Source organism: Bos indicus x Bos taurus, chromosome 27 (assembly GCF_003369695.1).
Source record: "Bos indicus x Bos taurus breed Angus x Brahman F1 hybrid chromosome 27, Bos_hybrid_MaternalHap_v2.0, whole genome shotgun sequence".
NCBI classification, from domain to species: Eukaryota; Metazoa; Chordata; class Mammalia; order Artiodactyla; family Bovidae; genus Bos; species Bos indicus x Bos taurus.
The window spans coordinates 32,579,254-32,602,361 of NC_040102.1; the positions used below are offsets into that span (position 1 = coordinate 32,579,254).

Sequence of the window (23,108 nt, forward strand, 5' to 3'; positions counted from 1 at the left end):
AACCCTTCCCAGGAAAGGGGGTGGGTGGGGGGAACCCCGCTGACAGGCCACCGTGCTGGAAAAGGTGCCACACACACCCACGGCACCAGAGAAGGCGGCAGTCATCAGAGAGACCACTTTGGTGGCCCAACGGAGGAGGGGGAAAGGGGGCTCGCCTCAGGGGTCCCCCAAACCCCAGCAGCCTGCATCTCCACCGCAAAGGTGCTATTAAGTGGCAGAAAAGGCCGCCTTCGTGGGGAAACTGAGGACGTAGGCTCACTGGGCCACACCTCACGCTACCCTCTGTCCCCAGCCGGGTTCCCAGCCTGCATTCCAGCCCCTCTAAGACTCACTGAGAGTTTTCATAGCCACCTGAGTGGCCCCCGCCCACTCACTCATTCTCAGGCCAAAACTTGCAGTCACAAACCAGGGGGCGGAAGGGCCCCTTTGGACTGCGGAGATTTGACACCCCACGATGTTAGGGACTGTGTTCTTAGTCAGAGCCGCCCAGACCGGGCCCTCCTGACTCACTGCAGTGCTCTTACCACAGCCAGTGGGAATCCCTGCTTTTGCCTTCTCAGTTCTGCTCATTCCCACCCACCCACGCCCCCCGCCCTCCACACACGCGCGCGCCTGCGCACGCACAGGGTTGTGGAAAAGCTAGGCCCCTAGATCTGACCTGTCTCGGCCTTTGACCCCTCCTGGCCCAGTGACATGCAACCCCGCTGGGCGAGGTCACCCGGAGGATCCGAGAGCCTCCTTCGTCTCCAGCTTGTATATATCCTGCGCTGACTGGAGCAGGGCTGCGAGAGTGAGCGCCTGGCTTCCAGCCTGGCCCACCAGGTCAGGGGTCAGGGGAAGCCGAGTCTCAGCAACCCTGGAGCGGGGTACAAAGTTCATTCCCACCCAGGGACATCTCTGGTCAAGCCCGCGGGTCGATGAAAGCCCCAGAAGCATCGGGGTGCAGGCTGGACGGGCAAGAGTGAGGCAGGATTCCGTGGGAAGTGCTAGCGGTTGGCTGTGGTTGTGGAGAGGAAGAACCTCAGCTCCGGGGAGAGGGGCGGCCGGCAGACGTCCAGGGTCAGGGCGGGCGTGGGGGACGCGCGGGGCCTCTCCCCGGCGGGCCGGCGGCGACTAGGAGGAGGACAGCGGCCTGACCGCGCATCGGGAGGCGCTAGGGCCTCGCGGACGGACGAGCTGGCGAGGGGAGGGCGCCCTCTCGGGAGGGCGGGCGGGGGCTGGAGGCGGCGGCAACGGCGCCGCGCCGAGCTGCCTCCATCCATGGCACGGAGCGGCGGCGGCGGCGGCGGCGGCGGCAGGAGCCCGGCGCGATCCGCTAGGTCCCAGCCCCGCGCAGAGCGAGCAGGCGACGCAGAGGGGCCCGGCCTCATCCGGCCCGGGCGCACGGCGCCGAGAGTCGGGCCGCGCCGCCGGGGGCCGTCAGCGCCGCGCTGACAGCCGCGCCCGCGTCCTCCCCGCCGGGGCGCTCGCCGGACATGTCCCCGGGGCGCGGCGGCGGGGACCCCGGGGCTCGCCTCCGCCCAGGGCCCCCCGCCCCGCCCTCGGGCGCCCCGGGCCCCCGCTGAGCACGCCTCCCGCCCGCCCGGATCCCTCCGGCCGGCGCGCAGACTAGCCCTGGCGCTGTGGGTCCCCGCGGGGCGATGGGCTGATGGGCGCCGCGGGACGCAGGATGCGGGGGGCGCCCGCGCGCCTGCTGCTGCCGCTGCTGCTGCCTTGGCTGCTGCTTTTGACGCCCGAGACTCGGGGCGCACCCGGCTGCCCGGTCCCCATCCGCAGCTGCAAGTGCTCGGGGGAGCGGCCGAAGGGGCTCAGCGGCGGCGCCCCCAACCCGGCGCGCAGGAGGGTGGTGTGCGGCGGCGGGGACCTCCCGGAGCCTCCCGATCCCGGCCTTCTGCCGAACAGCACCGTTACCCTGTGAGTACCCTACTGGGTCCGGCCGGGCCCCAGTCCCGACGAAGGCACGACAGGAGACTAGACGGGAGGGCTGGGGAATGGGGGACAGAGACGATTCCACCACTTCAGAGACTTCGGGCCTGAGTCCAGAAGCCGAGAAAGGAGGCTTGGGAGAAGCAGGGGAAAGATTAGGGCTCCAGGCGTGGAAGGAGGGAGGAAGGAGCACTGGGGACGGATGCGCCCCAAAGAGAGGCACCGCGGGGCGCCCACTCACCTGTACAGGTGAAGGGGAACGCGCGCTGGCGGGACGCCCAGACCCCTTGGCTTTCTAGCCGGGGCTGGTGTTGCGGACTTCGGGGACCTAAGGTGGGTGGGATGGGAGGAAGGCTCAGCGGAGATCGACGCCTGCGGCCCAGTAGGTGCCTGTGGTCGTCACCACCGCGGACGCGTCCCTGGACGCACTGGGGGAGTTTCCCGGGTTCAGCCCGCGGGCCTGGATCCTCCAGATGGGGGCGCCCCATCCGACCCCGGGGCCTGCCAGCCCGGCTTGCAGCCCGTCTCTCTAGCTCAGGCAGGAGGGTGGGTTCGGAAAAATGTCTATCCTTGGGGTGCAGGCGCTTCTAATGTGAACGAGAACCCCCGGCGTCCCGATTCCTCTTGGGCCCCTGTCCCGCCGCGCGCATCTGTGAATTGACCTGTGCTCCTAGTCCTGCATCCCTTCCTCCTCCCTCCCTTCTCGGATGTGAAGACGAACTTTGGCCGTTTCGCGATTGACTTCTTCGCGCAGATTGCAGAGAAAGAAACCTGGCGGAGGGGAAGGAGGCTGCCTCCCAAACTCTCTCCGTCATCCCGTCGTTCCCTTCTCAGCCCGGGCCTTATTAAGCCCTCATTGGCAACCGGCTCTGCCCGCTGCGCCACAACCCGACCCCCAGCCTCCCCAACGAGGGTCCGAGATCCCGCCAGCCCGCAGGAGAATTAGCGACCGCTCCCCACCGCAGCGATTTCCTGCGCGGACCACGTGCTCGGAGCTCCACGCATGCCGTGGAGTGGGGGGTCCGGCCCTGGCGGCGGCCCCTTCCTGTCCTGTCCTAGACCCAGCCTCCAAGCCGCTTCCCCTTCCCTGTCCTCCTGACCCTGGTGGCGACCGTTTCCCCACCACCCCTTGCCCTGGAGTTGGAGCTGGCTCAGGGTCTATCCGATTGTGTCCAGAACAATACAGTAACGACTCTGGTTGGGTGAGTTCAGAGGCTGTGCGCTTCCTGACAGGACACGACTGGTCAGCCTCTGACGTTGGCCGCCTGGCCTGCATTCTCCCCAGCCTGGGGTGGGTGTGTGCCTGTGTGTATTAGCGGGGTGGAAGCCGTGTCCCTCTGCTCTCTCCCGGGTTCCCGCCACTCAGGGGATAGGGCCATGGCCTGGGAAGACAGCTGTGGCAGCTGATTCCCGTCCCCCTGAGAGTCCACTGGTGTGGAAGTGTCCAGACAGGCCTGGGCATTCCCCAGCCCACTCACTTCTGGAGGAGAAAAATGCTTGCTGTGTGGAATGATTGGGCCAGTGTGTCTGTGTGAGTCCCTGCTGGGCGATGAGAATTGAGCTCCGAGAGGGGTGTGTGTGCATGTGTGCCCTGGATCTTTCAGCCCTGCTCACACACATGTGCTGCCATTAGGGCATCCTAACGTACTGACGGCAGAAAGAAGGGGAAAAACATTAAAGGTGGTTTTGCAGCACATCTTAGAATGATTGGGCAACTAATGCTTTCCAGCCACGGCTAATTCCCATGGATGCCACTCCAAGGAGACAGCGTGGGGTGAGAAGATACGTTCTCAGCAAGAGAGACGCTGGGTGAAAAGATATGGGGATAGGGTGGCAGCCAACAGGACTCCTAGCTCACCTTCCCATCCTTAACCATCCCCAGAGGAAGGGCCGCCCCCCTTTTGTCCCAGGCCACTGACCTACCTGGGCCAAGATACCTTCCAAAGAACAGCCCCCCACCCCTCAGCCTGGCTAGACATCTCCGCAGGGACAACGGACAGGGCAGGCCAAGCTGGAGCACCCCATGAGAGCCCGCTGGCCCGTCAGCCTGCCCTGGGGTGAGACTGGGACCCACCACGGACATTTGCTTCAGAGACCACCCCACGGACTCCACCTAACCCGGATCCAGACTGCAACCCGTCCCCTAAGCTGGCTTTTAAAGGAAAAGAGCCCACATTCTCCTTCAGCAGAAGTTGGGCAAGGATTCTTTTCTGGGGGTTCAGTGCCCCCAGTAAACCCATCCCTAGCCAGCATGCATCTCAAGGGAAGAAGGGCTGGGAAGGGGCTTCAGCCACTCCAGTCTGGCTGCAAATGGAGGCGGAGAGCGCGGAAACCTTCACACCCTCCCAAACCCTTCCCTCCTTTATTATTTTTTTCCCCCAAAATTTCTCCTTTCCCCTTTCTGCCCATGACCTAGGGCAAACAATGGACTTGGGCCAGTAACCTTTGCATTATAGCTTTCCCCTCTCTCCTCCCGTTTTCCTCCAGAATGGGCCGCCAGCTCTCAGTCCCCTCCACGCACCGCCCTGCCCATGTGGGTCCTGGGCGGGCAGGGGAAAGTGGGGCCTTCACTTTGGGAAGCCTGGCAGACTCTCCAGGCAGAGAAAGTGCTAGATAAGGTGCCCGTCTGCAGCCAGCCTGCAGGCTGATCAGGGGCAACCCTGTCAACAGAGCCGCTCACCTCAGGGAAAACCCTTCCGCCCCCACCCCGTTATCTGCGTCCTGCCTTCTGTTTTGCAGGCCCCTCTCTCCACCCTTGGCTTTTTTTTTTTTTTTCTTTCCTCTAATGGATTTTCATTCGCAGTTTTTCCAGGAAAGTAGAACTCTTGGCTTTCTTCCTGATCCGTCTGCCCACCCCACCCCCTAGTCTCACAGCTGGTCCAGGGGGCAGCTGTGGGCATGTCCCCGCCAACCCCACCCCCAGCCCAGAGCAGGAGCCTTTACCGGCCTCCCTTGAGGGGCAAGTTCTCATGGGGGAGAGTGGCTTATCACAGGCAGGGGATGCAGACACAGACCACTGTGAGCCCCCTGCTCACCCCTAGGCAGCAGCTGATGGGCCTGTCCTCTGATTCTGGGCTCTGGGAGTTACGGAGATGGGGAAAGTGGAGAGGGGATATTCAGGGATTCCACGAAGAGACTGATAATGGATAACTCTAGAAGGAAATCTCTCCTGAGGACCTCCCAGGACCTCTGAGCAGGCCCTCAGAGGATACTGGGCAGTGTCATAAGTTTCTGGGCGCCCTGGGCCAAAACAGACCTAAGAGACCAGCAGGTCCAGCCCCTACATGAACATCTGACAGCTGAGCAAACTGAGGCCAGGTGGGGAGAAGGCCACATCTTGCCCCAGAGCCGCACAGTTTAGCTGGCTGATGCCAGCGTCAGGATTAGCTGGTGGGGTTCCCCTCGTGTTCCTTTCAGGTAAGAGAGTCAGTGTTCACCTGGCTGGACTTGGGAGCCAATGGACACAAAGGCTGATTTAGAAAACCCGGTTCCTTCCCAGCAGGACCCAGGCCCCTTTGACCTGGGAACATTCCAAGGCTGGGTGGGGATGGGAGGCAGGCATGGGACAGTTGAGGAATCCTCATCCACTCAGTCTGGGGGGTTGCCCACCACATAGGTTGATCCCACAGGAGAGAAGGAGCTTGGGCCCTGCAGATGTGCCTGACGGTGGCTAGGCCCCTTTGCTGTGAGTTTGGTGGTCTTCAGAGCACCGTGGGGGAGGGAGGCCCCTTCCCAGCCCTCCCCACAGCCCCCTTGTGCCCTCCCTTAAGCACCCCTCATCCCAGCCATGGGGTCCAGTTGGGGGAGCTGGGGGCAAAGTGTGCCAATGGCCTGCAAGGAGCCCCGAGGGGAGGGGAGAGATGCTGACTGAAGGGGCGGGCCCACGCGGCCTCCCCACCCCCTTCCCTTCCACCCTCTTTCCCCCATATGGTTCTCATAAGGTCTGGGCTCAGAGACAGCAGCCAGAGGAAGTGGCTGTGTACAGAGAGCTTTTGTGCGGGAGAGGAGGGGGGTGGGGGAGGGAGCGAGGAGAAAAGAGGGAAGGAAGGAGAGGGAAGAGGCCCAGGACTCCAACACACTCTCCCTTTAGGGGGGCTCTGGGACCCCCCGCTTGTCTGAAGTGAGGAGCCCTGAAGAAATCCATGTGCCTCCCTGACTCTCCCCCGACCACCTCCTGGAGTTGCTGATGGCCACCAGAGCCCAGGTTCCAGGACTCATCAGCCATTCCCGGAGGTGTTAGGAACCCTGCCCATAGGTACAGGGCCCAGGGTCTCATCTCAGAAGCACCAGGCAGACAGCAGAGCCCTCCATGCTTCCCTGGGTTGAGTCCTTCCTGCACCTGAGACAGTGGACCTAAAATTCAACCCCCATTCATCCCGAGTGGGGCCAGGACCCAGAATGGGTTATTTGCAGAATTATTCAGAACCCATGCAAGAACCCAGCCACTCCTGACCCCCCAAGGAAGTCTGTTTTTGCTACTACAGCTCACCCCTCTGGGCTGGGCTTTCGGGGGTGTGGGGAGGTGGGCTGGGAAGCAATCCTTAGTCCTGGTGAGTCTGAGAATTTCCCCCAAAGGCACAGGCAAACCAGTGTAATTTGAACCTCACCATAAATTGACCCTTAAATTTGGGGTCATGTGTTTAAAGGGAGCAAGTGTTCCTAAGTTTATGCCACATGGGAGTCATTGGGGTAAGAACTCTTTCCTGAAGGAGAAAAAGTTCCAGCCACCTCTGAGTTGATCTCCATCCTTCCATTCCGGCAAGCATGTCATCTCCAAAGCCCAGAGAGGGGAGGCGAGTTCCCCAAGGCCACACAGCCTGGACTGAGACCCCCCCTTCACGCCCCCATTCCACCCCTCCCCCCCACCCCCGAGGTAGAGCCTTGGCCTCCAGGGGCCCAGACGGAGAGCAGGGGAGGGGAGGGGAGGGAAATGGCCCTGGGCTGGGGAACCAGAAGGAAAATCCGGTTGACGGCTAAGACGGGGCTGTTCAGAGGGGCTGTTTATTTTCATTCCCCCAGCCCAGCCACTCTGTTCTATTTAGAGCTTAGACACTGACAGGACAAAGCTGCCTCCTCCCCTTCCTCCCTCCTCCTCCTCCGGGGGGCCCCCATCCTTCCCAAACTCCAGAACATTCCTTTGCTTTTAGGACTGGGTGATGGGGGTGGGGGAGCAGAGACGCTGCGGAGTGTAGCTAACGCCCGGCGGCCTCCCAGGACCCCGCTTTCCCAGCCCTGGGAGTCGGGAGAGGCCGGCTGGGGGAGACGGGTGTGCAAGATGGATGGGGCCAGGTGAGGGGCACGGGACAGTCTGTCACGGAGGAGCAGGGAACCGGCTGGAGGGAGCAGCCCGGGAGGGAGTTCCAGCCTGAGCTCGAGGGCCCAGACGTCTCCCAGCTGGAAAGCAAAGAGGAGGTCGAGAGCCCCCACCTCCCGCTTCTCTCCCTCCCGCTCCGCCCTCCGCCCCCAGGGCGCTTCGCCTGCTGGGAGCTGTGAGTTGGAGCAGAAACTCTAGATTTCAGGAGACTCAGGGTGGGAAAAGCCATCACACTAAGGAGTGGGCGTTTCCAGTTCAGACCCTTCTTTTCCTAAGAAGGCACCCCAATTGCGGCTGACCTGCCCAAGGTCACCCAACTCCCAGCCAGATCCCTTGACTCCAGCTCCTGGTCAACCCTGTTCCCACACTGACCAATCAGAGCCATCCTCCCTGGGGGCAGGGAGATAACCAATCTGCTTCCTCCACGTGGATAGTGAGCCAGGAAGAGAGGCGTCCACCCGCACTGATACACGTGTGCTTAGGGGACCACTGTGCAACATCACTGCCCAGAAGACTTAGTGGGGAAGTGGAGGCAAAGAGGAAACTGCCTCCTGGCTTGGGAAAACTGGGGGTTCATGGACCACCCCCACTTCCCCTGGAGCTGTACCCCACCAGACTCCCGCCCACCCACCCAGTCCGCCAGTTGCCTGTGTTGTGTGTCTGGCCTCTGCTGCCAGGAGGCCATAGAGAGCTGGTCTCTGCCCTCAGGGGCCTTGCAGGCTCAAGGTGGAGGCTGGATACAGGCTCACAAAGGATAGAAGTGGAGCCTCCAAGTTCCCAAGGAAAATCTCTTGAATGGAAGGAGTAAAGGGCTAATTTATGCTTAGGTGTAAAAGATTGATAACAGATCCTTTCAGGTTTATTTGTATTTTTTTAAAAACCCACTTTCTTTGCCTAAAAGTCTGAGTCCCCCGTGGTGAGATTTTAGGCCGTGTCTGCAGGAAGTGTGATTGGGAGTAAGTTCCCAGCTTCCTGAAACCGGGTGGACACAGCTATACAAATAGTCCACCCTATCCGACACACGTTCTTCCACCTTCCCTGAGTGGGAAATGGTAGACACCCGGTCTCATTTGTGTTTGCAGTGCTGGTGTGTTCCCCAGGGCCCAGCACACAGCAGGTGTTCAGGTAGGATTGGTGTGTTCCCCAGGGCCAAGCGCACCATAAGTGTTCTTGTAGGATTGAATAATGAGTGAGTGGACGCCCAGGGGTGAATGCTCACAACAGACTCAATTCCAGTGCCGGGGGCTCCCACATCCCAGTCAAGGCATATCAACTACCCACCATGAACAGCTGTAGGTTCGCCTTCTCCAGTTTCTTGGTTTCTGCCTGCTGATCGCCCAGATGCAGTGCCCCTGCAGAGAGGGCAGGTTAGAGAAGAGGACCGAGGGAAGGTCCTGTGTGTAGGAGCCACTGCAAGACAATTTTTGTCTTTACCTTGACCTCAGGCCCTGCCTGGACAGCTCAGTTTCAAGGCTGAGGTCAGAGGCTGTCGCAGGACTGCTGCTACTGCTAAGTCACTTCAGTCGTGTCCGACTCTGTGCGACCCCATAGATGGCAGCCCACTAGGCTCTCCCGCCCCTGGGATTCTCCAAGCAAGAACACTGGAGTGGGTTGCCATTTCCTTCTCCAATGCGTGAAAGTGAAAAGTGAAAGCGAAGTCGCTCAGTCGTGTCAGACTCTTTGCGACCCCATGGACCACAGCCTACCAGGCTCCTCCATCCATGGGATTCTCCAGGCAAGAGTACTGGAGTGGGGTGCCATTGCCTTCTCCTTCTCCATGTCGCAGGACATGGCCCTCTAAAGCCTGGGGAGAAGAGGCCCCACCAGGGTGACCTCCTAACCAGTAGGTGTTCAGGGCTGACCGGACAGTCTTCCAGCCAAGGGAAAGATGGCAGGAGGTCTGGGAGTGCCGTGTGTCCTCTCCAGCATTTCTGTGCCCCGCAGTCAGGCTCAGTGGAATGGGCACAGCCTTTAGGCAAAGGTATGTGTCAGAACCAGGCCCGTGGACCAGAGGCAGCCTCACATTTGGAGGCCCCATTGTCCCATCAGTCATGCTAAACTGCACCCACATCCTTCATGAAACTGAACGATGATTGCTAATTGGCAATAATATGACATTTAGTAGTTCTGTAGTTAAACCTTCATTAATTTACACTTGCAGCACCTATATTCAGTAGTGATTTTTTTTTTTTTTTTTTAGGTTTCAGATGCCCTAATGGGCCTGGAAATGCTCCAAGGCCCTGGGTACTGTGCCCACGGGAGGGGGGTTAGGGGAGAACGGTCTCACACTGATGGTTATGAGCCTGGGGCTCTTCTTGCATCAGCAAGCAGACCACCCTGCTCCCCACACTGACAGTCTCCCAAAGACACGGCCAAGGTGCCAGCAGCAGGTGTTGGCGACGGGGCCCTCCCAGCCCAGAGGACCCTGGCAGCAGCCTGCATTCCAGGCTCAGAATTCCTGGAGAGCGTGGGGCCCTGACATGTGTGTGTGTGCTGGGCCAGGTGGGGGCTGGGAGGGTGACACGTGCGACTCTTCCAGCACGTGTGAGACCCCTTCGGTGCAGGCATGTGCTGGCCCCACGCCCCACTGAGTGGGGCCTGCGGGACCCCTACAAGGGTCATCTTGGATGTCAGGCCGGGATCTGGCGAGTTCTTGCGGCTGCCTGGAGGCCACAGGGCCCCAGCTGACGCCAGCCACTCGCTCCTGTGGCCTCCAGCCTCGTCGTTAGCAGTAACGCTGCTTGCTCCTCTTCCCTAAAATAGGACCCGGGCGCGGACAGAGTTCTGGAATGGACGCCGTGTGTCCCCTCTCTTTGGCCGGGTTTCAGATTCTGGGGTAGTGAACAGAGGCCTCCAGGGACTGGCCCCCCTTCCTGTGAAAATGTGACCCTGGGTGGTAGTCGGGGGCGGGGGGAGGGAGGAAGATGTTGAGGATGCTGGGCTGGGCCAGCCGGAGAGGCAAGTGGCGTGGTTGGGAAGAAAACCCTCCTGGCGGGCACACTGTACTTGGGCTGGGAAGGCTGCTGCTGCTGAGGTTGTTGGGAGAGAGAGGTGGCTGAGAGTATTAGGAAGAAGGGGTCAAGACTGCACCGTGTCTGTGACTCTGGACAGAAGCTTGGGGCCGCCCTGCCTGTTTGCCTCCCATGGGAGCCGTGTGTGGTGGGAACATTTTGCTTCCTAATGGATGAGGCTGTGTGTGTGTGTGTGTTTCATTTACCCCCATGAGCAGCCTTGTGACTGCCAGCTTCCTACCTCCCCCAAACGCGGTCCCAAATTCCTGGCCAGACACACAAGGGGCACCTCCGAAGAACTGAACCCGCCGACACCATTATTTCAGTCCCCACACTCTGGGACGAAAATAAAATCTCCTCAGCCTGATCTAGGTTGTTAAGACCAAAAGATCCAATTTTGGCTACTTGGGGGCTAAACCATAATGGTATCAGTGATGTCTTTCCAAGAACTGGAGATGTGGCAAGAGAGGGTCCATTGGAGGGGGAAGATGCAGTGATGCCGGCCTGGGGTCCCCACTTCTGTGAGTGGCTTAGAGGGTAGGGGATTGGGAGAGCATGTTCTCGAACACAAGAAAAAAAAAATCTCATTTCAAGACTCTCCAGGCTGGGAGTTTGCACTGGGCTGGCCCAGCCAGCTGCATGGGCTGCAGCCAACCCTGCTCCCACGCTGCTGTGCCCTCTCCTCCCCGGCCCACAGAGCCCACTTCAGAGGGGGCGGGAGCCAGGAGGGAGCTCTCCTGGACCAGAGGCTCAGCCTCACCTGCCTCGGGTGCTGGGCCCCATCCTTTGCTCTGCTCCCAGGCCACACGCACACAGACACACACAGACACACACACACCTACGCACACAGCACCCCGGCTGCCTCGAGATCTCCCCGGCAGCCCAGACTTCCTCGTGGGGGGGCGGTGCTGGCTACAAGCAGACTAGATCAGGGATGAGGGTTAAGGTCACCAGCCCCATGTGGCCTCCGAGTACTTGCAATGTGGCTGGTCTAAATTAAGTTGTGCTGAAGAGGACACTGCACACCAGATTCCAAGACAGTACAAAAAGAAGGAAAATAGCTCATTCATAATTTTTGTTATGTATATAATTTATATTGTGTATTTATAATATATAAGTATATATAATATATATGTAATGTTTTCTATTTATAATATAATTATATATTTATAATACATAATAACATATGTTTTACATGTTAAAATGATAACATTTTGGATGCACTGAGATAAAGTCTATTATTAAGATTAACTTAATTTTTAACTTTTAAAAAGTGTGGCTGCTAGAACGTTCTGAATTACATGTGCAGCTGGCGTTCTACCTCTGTTGACCGACTCTGGGTTAAATTTGGGGTATGTGAAAGGTGTTCAAGGGTTAAAGGCTGAAGCGTCTGGGGAATGTGGGGTACCTACTCCCCAGCACTACCTCTAGACGTGTCTGGATGGGGTTCTCCAGTTACAATCCTGAGTTTTAATATTAGGGATTTGGGAATTGGAGACTTTTTTAATTTTCTGTTTTTAATTCAGCGATCTGTAAACAAAAATCTTTTGCTGATAATTTTGAGATAATTTTTTCTTAGAAGGTATTTATTTTCATTCCTAAGGTCAATGTTTCTCAAACTGGGATCCACAGATATATTTGCAGGAAATAAAACAGCTTTCCGCTCCCTTTAACAGGCCCGTACGCCATTCAGGTTTGGCAGTGTTCTCAGGCTTCCCCCTTGGTGCTCTGGGCTGTGATAACCTGGCTCCCCCATTCCTCTGTCCTTCCATACCCCTGACCCTTCCCTGTGCTCCCCACCCCCATCAGCATCCTAATCTGTCTTCCTCCCAAGACCCAGGCAGGAGTCATCCCTGGAGAGACCTTGGGGTGGGGGAGGCTGAAACAGATGCCCTTTCTCACCCTTCCTTCTGGTATTTCAGGATCTCTCCCCCACATAAGGATACTGAGGGGTCCTCTCGCCTTTTTTTGACAGTTAATGCAGCCTCTGAGCCTCAGGCCCTGAGGCTATATGAAGAAATGAGGTGCAGATGACGAGGGGCAGGTTTGGATTTAAAACTCACACCATCAGGAGCCTGTCACCACCAAGGGGGCAACCCCAGCCCCACCAGACCCTTAGAGCTGTAAGAACTGACAATATTATTTACAATCAGCCACCACAGGTAATGGGAAACAAAACCATCCTTGGGAAGATCGCCTGGAGGAGGAAATGGCAACCCACTCCAGTATTCTTGCCTGGGAAATCCCATGGACAGAGGAGCCTGGCGGGCTACAGTCCATGGAATCGCAGAGTCGGACACGACTTGGCGACTAAATGGAACAAGAACAAAACGCATAAAATGAGAATAAAGGGGTTCAAGAAAGTTCTAAGTATTCATATGATGACTACTGTGATGTGCTTTTTGAAATATCAAGGTGTGTGTGTGTGTGTGAAGCACTTTGGAAACATAGCACTTCCCCGGAACCCGTCCACATGGTCACTGTGGATGATGAGGTGGAGAGACAGTGAGGCGGGGTCCAGGAGGGGAGGAGGGGGCCTCTCTGCAGAGCGGAGAAAGCAGGGAAGGAGATGAGCTGCACCTCTTTCCCTTCACCCACAAAGCCCTTCCCGCCCGTGCCTCCATCCGGCCACGGTCTGCCCTCCACATGCTCCTTGAACTTGGAGTAGCGCAGATGTCTGGGGTCCTTTCACTGTTGGGCTGGTATGTGCACCCACCCACTTCCAGGAGGCTTTGCACAGAGCTCGGACAACCCCTGTCATGCCCAGTCCCTGCCCCCTGCCCTCTCTTTTACTGTCCAGCCCCGAGGCTGCCCACTGGAGAGGAGGCCGGAGGCCTGCCCCTCTGGCCTTCCCAGGTCTGCTCTCCACTGCTCAGAGCAAAGATGGGAAACCCTTTGCAAGAGCTTGGGCTGAGAGGCTCATTAAAGCCTTTTTTTTTGGTCTCACATGGCATGTAGGATCTTAGTTCCCCAACCAGGGATCGAACCCACGCCCCCTATAGTGGAAGCATGAGTCTTAAATTCTGGACCACCAGGGAAGTCCCTCATTAAAGCTTTTTAATAAGCAATTAACTCAAGGGATGAGCCCTTTGACTGGTCTGGATCGCTCTCCTCCCAGCGGGGAGCCTGGCAGAGAAAGACTGAGTGGGTGGGCAGAGTGGGTTCCGTCAGGAACTTGGGGCCCCCTTTCCGCCTCCCACCAGTACAAACAAATAAATAAACAAAGACTCAGAGGCAGAGCCTGAGGCTTGGGCTCCCTGGAGCGGGGGGCGCCCAGGACTCCATCAGTTTCTTGTCAAGGTTGTAGACAGGCTTAGGGACGCACAGGCACTCTGTTCCTCTGAGTTGGGGGCCTTTGAGGGCAGGGAGGGAGGGGTCCCCTTCTGGTGAGGCCCTGAGCTCCCAGAGTGATGGAGACCCCAAGGAAGGGCAATCCCTTCCACTTGCCCCCACACCTACTGGGCTTCTTGTTCTACTTGCTAGACCTTTCTGCCCATCACTGTCCTCAGGTCAAGGCTGACGGCTTGAGCAAGACAGAGCTATCGGGGTGGGGGAGAAAGGTGGGGCTGTGGGCTTGGGCCTGTGATTCCCAGGTGGAAACAGAGTAGCGTGCCTGCTTATATGGAGCCCAAGTCAGATCCAGGCTGCGGGATCCCAGGCAGGTTGACATGGCGGAGCTGGGGCTCAGTGGGCTGACTGTATTCTGCCCGAGCTATTGGCTGGCTCCTCCCCGTGGTTTCCTAGAGCCCAGGGTGGGGCTGCTCCTTGCACAACCTCAGGGGGCGCCACTTACGCAGAAGGCAAGTGTTCTTCTCCCATCTGTGTTCTCCCCGGTTCTCCAGGCTCTTGAGCAACAACAAGATCACCGGCCTCCGGAGCGGAGCCTTCCTGGGACTGTCCCTGCTAGAGAAACTGTAAGTGCTCAGGCGGGGTGGGCCAGGGAGGGTGAGGGGTGCTAACTGCCAAGGGGCCACGCAACCCAGAACCTGCTGGCGGAGCAGGGCCCACAGTTGGACTTGACCACCAAGCGGAGGGCGGAGGGGCTGGTCTGGGAAAGAGAGACCCGCTCCCTCCCCGGGGACAGCAGAGAGGCCTGGGGACACCTCGCTGGTCCAGGCAGGGGTGGGGCTGTGGGAAGCTCATTAACGCTCTTTAATGAGCAATTAGCTCCAAGGGCCAAACCCCTTAACTGGCCAGAAGCCACCGCCCCCTCCCAGCTGGGGGCCCAGCAGACCGGGCAGAGGGAGGGTTTAGTGTGACTGGGGCCTCTTTCCTGCTTCCCTAAACACAAGCAATAAACAAAGCTCCCAGGGGCCAGAGTCCTGGCCAAGGGTGGGGACAGCGGGTCACGACCAATTCTCCCGCTCACTGTTCCCCCACCACCCTGATTACTGTTGCATCAGCTGCCCTGTGGGGCTGGAGCTGGTGGTGGGGCCTTCGCTTGGCAAGGGTCCTGCTAGCCCGAGAGAAGCTCCTTCCCCGAGTTGGGGACCTGCCTCTATCACGGGCAAAGTCCGTACCAAAGGAGAGGATTGAATTGAGCCCTCTCTCAGTTCCCCGTTCAGTTGGCAGCTTCTGATCCACAGCCTGTACGACAGCTTTGGGTCCTGTCTTCTCCACGGGACACCTGGGCCTCCTGTCCCTGCTGGAGCCGGACCCTCTCTAGCTCCCCGACCTCCAAGCCCCCCACCGCCATCTCCCATCTCTGCTTCCACCCCCTGGGCATTCCCAAGACCTCCAGCAGGGCCCTGTCCCCTCCAGTACCATTTTGCCTAAAATGCTTAGATCAGAGTGATGGAGGCTACTCAAGGATAAGGCGGACGCCTCCTTTCAAAGAGCCAAAGAGATTACCGTCTCGTGAGCCCACAGACCATGCCATATATAGAAAAATGAAGCAGGTCGGAGTTTCTGTGAAGTCCAAAGGAGGGCTCAGGGAAGGCTAGAAAGTTCAAGGGTAGGAGAGAAGCAGTATCTATGTGAGATCTTTAACCGGGACAATAATCTCATGAGGTTGTCTCCATGATGCCCACTTCCCAAGAGAAGGGCAAGCCCCTCTCCCAGTTCCCTTGGGGCTCGGGGAAAGCTTAGTGGCCTGGCTGGGTTCGTGGGGGTGGCAAGGCAGAGTGTGTTCCGTGTGATCTGGGCATCTTGGAGTTGGGAGGGGTCCCGGGATGCTGGCCGTGAACACACACAGCCATGACCAGTCTGCTCCAACAGGGAGGAAGGGCTGCCACCAAATTCCTTTTTAAAAGACTCATTAGGGACTTCCCTGGCAGTCCAAGTGGTTGAGACTCTGAGTGTCCACTGCAGGGGGCACAGATATGATCCCTGATCAGGGAAGTAAGATCCCGAATGCCAAGTGACACAGCCAAAAATTTAAAATAAGTTTAAAAAAACACTCGTGGAGATGAAAATGGAAAGCCATCCCCCTGTTCTTGCCTGGGAAATCTCATGGACAGAAGAGCCTGGCAAGATAGAGTCCATGGGAGTCTCAAAGAGTTGGATATGACTTAACAACTAAAAGATAACAACAAGTTTGCATTTTATAGTTATTTTTTTCTCACAGAGTATTTTTTTTAAACAAAATGTTTTATTAATTAAAAAAAAAAAAAACCTTTGTATAAAAGCAAAAAAAAAAAAACACTTGTTAGGTACCAACAAAAAGGGAAAGATTTTCTCTCTCAGGAGCAGCTAAGCACTCGAGAGCTATAATTCCTGCACTCAGCCCAGGTCTTAGAGGGCTGAAATGCCAGAAACCAGATGCTCCCTCCAGGGATCTTTTGGAGAAAGACTAACCGCAGAAGCCTCTGGAAGCCTCTAGGACATGCTTCCAGCTTTTCCGTCTTGCCTCATCAGCCCCAGACATGCTGGGTCTGCCCGCTTGCTGCGTCTCCTGGGTCATCCTTCAGTCCCAGGAGGGTAGATTTTCTGATGAAGATGAGAAGATGGCCCTCTCCCCGCCACCCCACGCAAACCTACAGTACCCACGGGGACCTGAATCACTGCACTGCAGGTGCATTCAAACCACGCTGAAAGTGAAAGTGAAGTCGCTCAGTCGTGTCTGACTCTTTGCGACCCCATGGACTGTAGCCCGCCAGGCTCCTCTGTCCGTGGGATTCTCCAGGCAAGAATACTGGAGTTGGTTGCCATTTCCTTCTCCAGGGGATCTTCCCGACACAGGGATCAAACCCAGGTCTCCCACACTGCAGGCAGAATCTTTACCGTTTGAGCCACTAGGGGCCCCTGTCAAACCATGGAGGCAGGCAGAGAACAGTGGGACGGGAGTTGGGGTAATGACTAAATGCCCCTGCCATGTTAGGAATCACCTAGTTGTCCGCTCTCGAGATGTTTCTTGAGCCCCCTCTGTGTGCCAGGCTGCACGCTGGGCGTCAAGAATGAACACAGCAGGCCAGGTGTCTGCCCCATGGAACTCACCTGCCACGGACAGGACCCAGACAATAGCCAAGAACTGAACAATAAATCAGGAGACCCTGAATGCTGCAGAGAAAAACAGCCAGCAGGGAAAGGGGGACAGAAAGCTCTGGAGTGGAGATGCTATTTGATGTAGTGAGGTTAAGGCCTTGCTGGAGTTGATGGAGCCCGAGCCCTTGGGAGGGAGGAAGCTGACCGGCAGGTAGCCTTCTGGAGGCAGAGGCAGCAGCAGGTTGGAAAGCCCTGGGGTCCAGTCTGGCTGGTAAGTTTGAGGCGCCCAAAGAGGGCAGCGTGACTGGGGAGTGGTGCGAGGTGGGGTCAGATGGAGCCTTAGGTTTGCTCATTGGTTAAAAGTGGAGAGACAGGGTGGTTTGTAAAGTGCCTTCTGGATTTTAAACTCTATGATCCTTGGGTGTGGGCGATACCCACGGTGTTTCAGGAGAAGGAAAAAATATCAAAGAGCCCAGTGACACGGCCACCTGGGCTTTCAGAGGAGGGGAAGCAGAAGGGGATGCTGGGTTCAGCAGGCGCCCGCACTTCCCCAGGATGGAGAGGCAGTGCGGGGCTGGAGGAGCCCAGGGCCTCGAGCCTGGCTGAGCACCGCTATATCAGTCAGCCTTCTGCAGAGGGAGACAGCACCGAAAGGAGATGAATGTGTGTGTCCTTATATAAATAGGCAAAGAAATTAGTCAGTCAGTTGGGCTTCCCAGGTGGCACTAGTGGTAAAGAATTCACCTGCCAATGTAGGAGATGCAAGAGCCACAGGCTCAATTCCTGGATTGCAAAGACTCCCTGGAGAAAGAAATTGCAACCCACTCCAGTATTCTTGCCTGAAAAATTCCGTGGACAGAGGAGCCTGGCAGGCTGCAGTCCCTGAGGTTGCAAGGAGTCAGATATGTCTGAGCCTTACATAAACATACATTTAGTTAGTAGTTAAATATTTTAGCTACACAGCAAAGCTTTCTAGATCTTAGCTCCCTGACCAGGGATTGAACTCAGCCCCATGGTAGTAAAAGTGCCAAGTCCTAACCACTGGACTGCAGGGGAATTCTAAGAAATTATTTCTTTATCCACCTGCTAATGCAGGAGACTTCTGTCAAAGTGGATTTGATCCCTTGGTCAGGAAGAGCCCCTAGAGAAGGAAATGGCAACTCACTCCAGTATTCTTGCCTGGAAAATCCCAGGGACAGAGAATCCTGGCGGGCTACAGTCCATGGGATCTCAGAGTTGGACGCAACTTCGTGACTAAACAACAACATAAATTTATTTTAAGAAAATGTCTCATGTAATTGTGTGTGTGTGTGTGTGTGTGTGTGTGCATGCGTTCAGCTGTGTCTGACTATTTGTGATCCCATGGACTGTAGTGTGAATTGTGGGGACTGGAAAATCCAAAATCTGTAGGACCGGTCAGCAGGTTGGAGAGTCAGGCAGGAATGGATGCTGCAGTCTGAAGGCAGAACTACTCTGGAAAACCTCGGTTTTTACTCTCAGGCCCTTCAAATGGTTGGACAAGGCCCACCAATGTTAGCAAAGTCATCTCCTTTATTTAAAGTCAACTGATAGATTCATCGGTAGATGTTAAAACCACATCTTCAAAATACCTCCACAGCAGCACCCAGATTAGTGACTGATTAAGTCACTGGGTGCTACAGTCCAGCAGTCCCCAACTTTTTTGGGTACCAGTTTTGTGGAAGACAAATTTTCCACGGACAGGGTGGGGGGTGGTTTCTGTATGATTCTAGTGCATTACATTTATTGCGCACTTTATTTCTATGTAGTGGCAATCTCATGATATTCTGCCTTGATTCTAGGGTGAGGGTTTGTGCTCCTATGAGAATCTAATGCTGCCACCGCTGATCCGACAGGAAGCGGAGCTCAGGCAGTAATGCAGGTGATGGAGAGCGGCCGTAAACACAGATTGAGCCTCAGTTGCTCACCTGCTGCTCACCTCCTCCTATGCAGCCTGGTTCCTATGGGCTACGGATCGGTACCAGTCTGTGGCCCCGGGGTTAGGGACCGCGGCTATAGTCTGACACACAGAGTGATCATCTCAGTCACTCCCCAGAGGTGGAGAGAGGCCCTGGGCTCTGGTCCTGGAGATGCTAATGATCAGGTCAGCAAGGGCCTGGGAATCGCTGACAAGGTAGGCAGGCGATTCTCATGCCCGTCGGGGTTGGGAACCAGCGGACCAGATGACCCCTACACTGTGGGCCTATTCATCGCGAATGAGACGCCATGGCCTGGTGTGCAGTTGGTGCCAGGAAACACTGATCTCTCTGTCCTCTTGGACTGGGCTGTCCAGGCTGCCTCGGTGGAGCCAGTGGCAGCTTCACATCCCACGGCCAGGCAGCAAGTCCCGCGGGAGTTATCAGCCCGCCCGTAACTCAGTCTGGGCTGCTCCAGGAACTGCCAGAATTGCCTGCCCATGCCGAGTGCCCCTCTGGCCTCTGCAGATGGGTGGGGTGTAAGGGGCCCCTGTTTTGCAGTGCAGAGCCCCGAGGTATAGGGGAGAGGACACAAAAAGGGCCCCCCGAGGGAACGTGCCTGAGACAATCCCATGGGTGGACCCGTGGCCCCGGGAGGGGTAGGGTGGGGTGGGGTGGGGAGACACACCTTTATCAGCTAGGCAGGCTGGACAGGAGAACCTGAAATAGCCTGGCAAGGTTCAAGGATAGTCCAGGCCTGTGGCTGAAGAGCCCAGACTTGCGACCCCCTGCCTCTGAGCCCCGTGGCCCACCGCCCCTCAGCGCAGACTAGCCTGTTGTCCAGGGGAAGGACCTTTGGGTGAAGGGACTGGTGATGAAAAGGCACAGGACTTCGCCCTGGAGTGAAAAGAGACTGGGATGTAATTGCCCCTCCATCCTTCACCTTCTGGGTGCCTGTGCAAGCTGCAGGCTTCTCGCCTGGATCAAAGGGCAAGGCGCGGCTCCCTGATGGGCGATCACCGGGGTAAGAGGCTCTCACCCAGGACGACAGCAGGGGGACACTTCGGGCTCTCAGTACAGGCGGTCCCCTGCTCCTCAGAAGAGTTCTAAGTGGCAAGATGTCATACCAGCCACCCCTGATCGCTTGATTCATCCGCAGGCCCCAGCCCCGGGCATGCGGTGGTGGAGACGAAGTGTCTGCGCGGAAAGGCCTCGCCGGCGATCGGATCGTCTCTCGGGTCCCGCGCATCTCCGTGCGTTCAGCAGGGACCCGGCCACCGGACTTTCCCCGCAGACCCGAGCGGGCCACGGCGCAGACAGCCCCCTCGGGGGGTGGGGTGAAGGCCGAGGGAGCCCCGGACTGGGCGTGCGGGCCTGCTTGTGGGTCCGCGTGGACGCGCGCAGCCCCCAGTGGCCTGAGCACGCCTGGAGCCGAGGGCCCGGGGTGGGAGCCTGGAGCCGAGGCCCGGGATGATTTGTCGTTGCCTAATGAGATTAATGAGCCCCGGGGGCTGGTATGCGGCGGCGCTGGGGCTCTCATTAGACGCGGATGCTCACGGGAACGGTGGGGGGCGGGCGGGGGACTGAGGCTCCCCAGCCAGGTGGCTTCCATTAATCTGTGGGCGGGGCCGGGGGCCGGGCTCTGGCGTACCCCACCCCCGCCCCCACTGCCCTCCCGGCCCGCGCCGCCGGAGAGGAACGCGGAGCAGAGGCTGCCCGAAGGCCCGGGTAGGGAGGCTAATGGGTCCAGGGACAGCCCTCCTGCTCGCTGCTGTAGGCCCAAGGCCTGGCACGGGGTATGTGCTCCATAAATACCTATTGGATGAGGTCAGAGACAAGAGGGGCCCGGGGCATGCGGGTGGGAGGGAGCCTCGGACCGTCTGGGTTTTCCTCCTGGCCCCCAAGACCTCTCCCTTTCCCGCCTCCCCTAAACAACCTCTGTACCTGCGGGGGTGTCGTGCCCACTCCGCAGCCAGCCCTCCCCCCCACTTTCTAAGGAACCCTGAAAGTCCTGGAGGGCCCAAGGGAGCTGCTCTGCGGCCTCCAAACCTATAATTTGGTTTTCAAACCCACAAGCAGGGAGGTCTGTGGGGGCCAGAGGGAGCCAGCTTCGTGCTGCCCCACCCTGTCCGAGTGTGGGTACACACTCACACACATACACACACACACACTTAAATACGTACTGTCATACAAGCTCACACACTCAATAGTTTAGTGAGACCTAATTTACATACCATAAAGTTCACCCGTTTAAAGGGTAGGATCCAGTGGTTTTTGAGTACACTTACAGCTGTGCATTCATCATCATCATCTAATTTTAGAACATTTTCATCATCCCCTAAAGCAACCTTGAATCCTTACCAATCACTCCCCCCATCCTCCACCCTCTGTATTTCCCAGCCCTGAGCAAATGCTGGGCTTCCCAGGTGGCTCAGTGGTAAAGAATCCGCCTGCTAATGCAGGAGAGTCTCTGGTTCGATCTCTGGGTCAGGAAGATCCCCCGGAGAAGGAAATGGCAACCCACTCCAGTATTCTTGCCTGGGAAATCCCATGGACAGAGGAGCCTGGAGGGCTACAGTCCATGGGGTCCCATAAGAGTCAGACACAACTTAGTGACTCAAACAGCAACCACAAGTAACCACTAAGCTACTTTCTGTCTCTGTAGATTCACCTGGCCAATCTACAGAGACAGATACACAGAGGACCACGCTGTATGTGATCTTTGGTAACTGCATTCTTTCATGAAGCACAGTGTTTTCCAAGTTCGTCCATATACTATGTATTAGCACGTCATTTCCTGTTTATTTCTTTAATTATTATTTTTGGCTGCATTGTTTCTTAGTTGTGGCACACAGGATCTTTGCTGTGGTGCGTGGGCTTAGTTAACCCACGGCATGTGGGATTTTAGTTCCCTGACCAAGGATTGAACCTGTGTCCCATGCATTGGCAGGCAGGTTCTTAACCACTGGACCACCAGGGAAGTCTCTACATCATTCTTTTTTTATGGCCAAATACTATTCCATCGTATGAAGAGAGCATATTTTATTTCTTCATTCATAAGTTGATAGGCATTTGGGGTGTTTCCACTTGGGGCTTATGAACAGTGCTGCTATGGATATTCCTGTGTACGTTCTTGTGTGCGTGTGTGTTCACTTCTCTTGGATATGTACCAAGGAGTGGAATTGCTGGGTCATGTAGGGCTTCCCTGGTGGCTTAGTGGTCAAGAATTCGCCTGTTAATGCAAGAGACACAGGTTCAATCCCTGGGTCGGGAAGATCCCCTGGAGAAGGAAGTGCAACCCACTCCAGTATTCTTGCCTGGGAAATCCATGGACAGAGGGGACTCTGGCAGGTTCCAGTCCATGGGGTCACACAAGAGTCAGACACAACTTAGCATCTAAACAACAAAACAACAACAAACAATGGTAGCTTTAACTGCCAAGCTGTTTTCCAAAGTGGCTGCGCCATTTTACGCTCCCATCAATAACATATAAGGATTCCAGTCTCTGTTTTTTAAATTATAACCATCTTAGTGGACAAGTATTTCCCTAATGGTGTTGAGCACCTCTTCATGCATTCATTGGTCATTGGTATATTCTCTTTGGAGAAATGTCTGTTCACATCCCCTGCTCATTTTTTCAGCTGGACAATTTGTCTTTTTATCATTGAGTTGTAAGTTCTTTATATAATCTAGATAAAAGTCCCTTATCAGATATATGATTTGCAAATATCTTCTCTCATCCCATGGGTTGCCCTTTCTTGGGTGATATTCTTTCAAGAGCAAAGGTTTAAAATTTTCAAGTCCAACCTATCAATCAATCTGCTATTTTATTGCTTGTGCTCACACAGTCTTACACACTCAGCTCCTTGCACTCACACACTCAGTCTTACACACTCAGCTCCTTGAGCTCCTTTTTCCCAAGAAGGGTATAGGGTGAGATTTGCTCCCAGGAGTCCCCTGCCCCCCAACTTCTGCCATAGGGGGATCCTACTCCTCCGTGTGGGCACAGATACAGGGAGAGGGATATGTCTGGAGTCGGGGAGCCTGGTCTGGATTAGGCGTGGTGGGGGTGGGGAGGGAGGTTCCGCGCATAAGCTGCCTTTTCGCCAGGTTCCAGGACCAGGGAGGGCCCTGTGGAAGCAGACAGGGGGCGGGAGATTGCAGAAGGACGCACATCATGGACGCATCCGTGCGTCCTTGTGACCTCACCTAAGAGATGAAGGGATCGGATGAGAAAGACCAGAGCAGGGGTTTGTAACCTGCGTTCCACGGGCCTCTGAAATCAGGTGCATAGTACTGGGGGGTAGTGCATTCTTCTGGGGCGGGACTCCATAGCCCGCAGCAGATACTCAAAAAAGGATTCCGCTCAGCCAGGAAGGTGCTGAACCACCAACCAACCGGTAGGGGCCTCAGAGGCCCATGGTTCTGTGTGAGCATCTCCTCCTACCACAAGGGAGGGTACAGCCCCAGACCTGCGCCCCCACCTTGGGGACCAGGAGG

At 56.7% G+C, this 23,108-nt stretch overlaps 1 protein-coding gene across 1 annotated transcript in view; it reads left to right on the plus strand.

Annotated features, from left to right (window-relative positions):
* Positions 1–1,648: 1,648 nt before the first annotated feature.
* The window catches only part of ADGRA2 (adhesion G protein-coupled receptor A2), a 36,778-nt gene continuing 15,318 nt past the window's right edge, over positions 1,649–23,108 (plus strand). Inside the window, exons 1-2 of the mRNA XM_027530257.1 lie at positions 1,649–1,914; positions 14,094–14,165. Coding sequence (XP_027386058.1) covers positions 1,649–1,914; positions 14,094–14,165 — 338 coding nt within the window. The remainder of the gene's footprint in view (positions 1,915–14,093; positions 14,166–23,108) is intronic.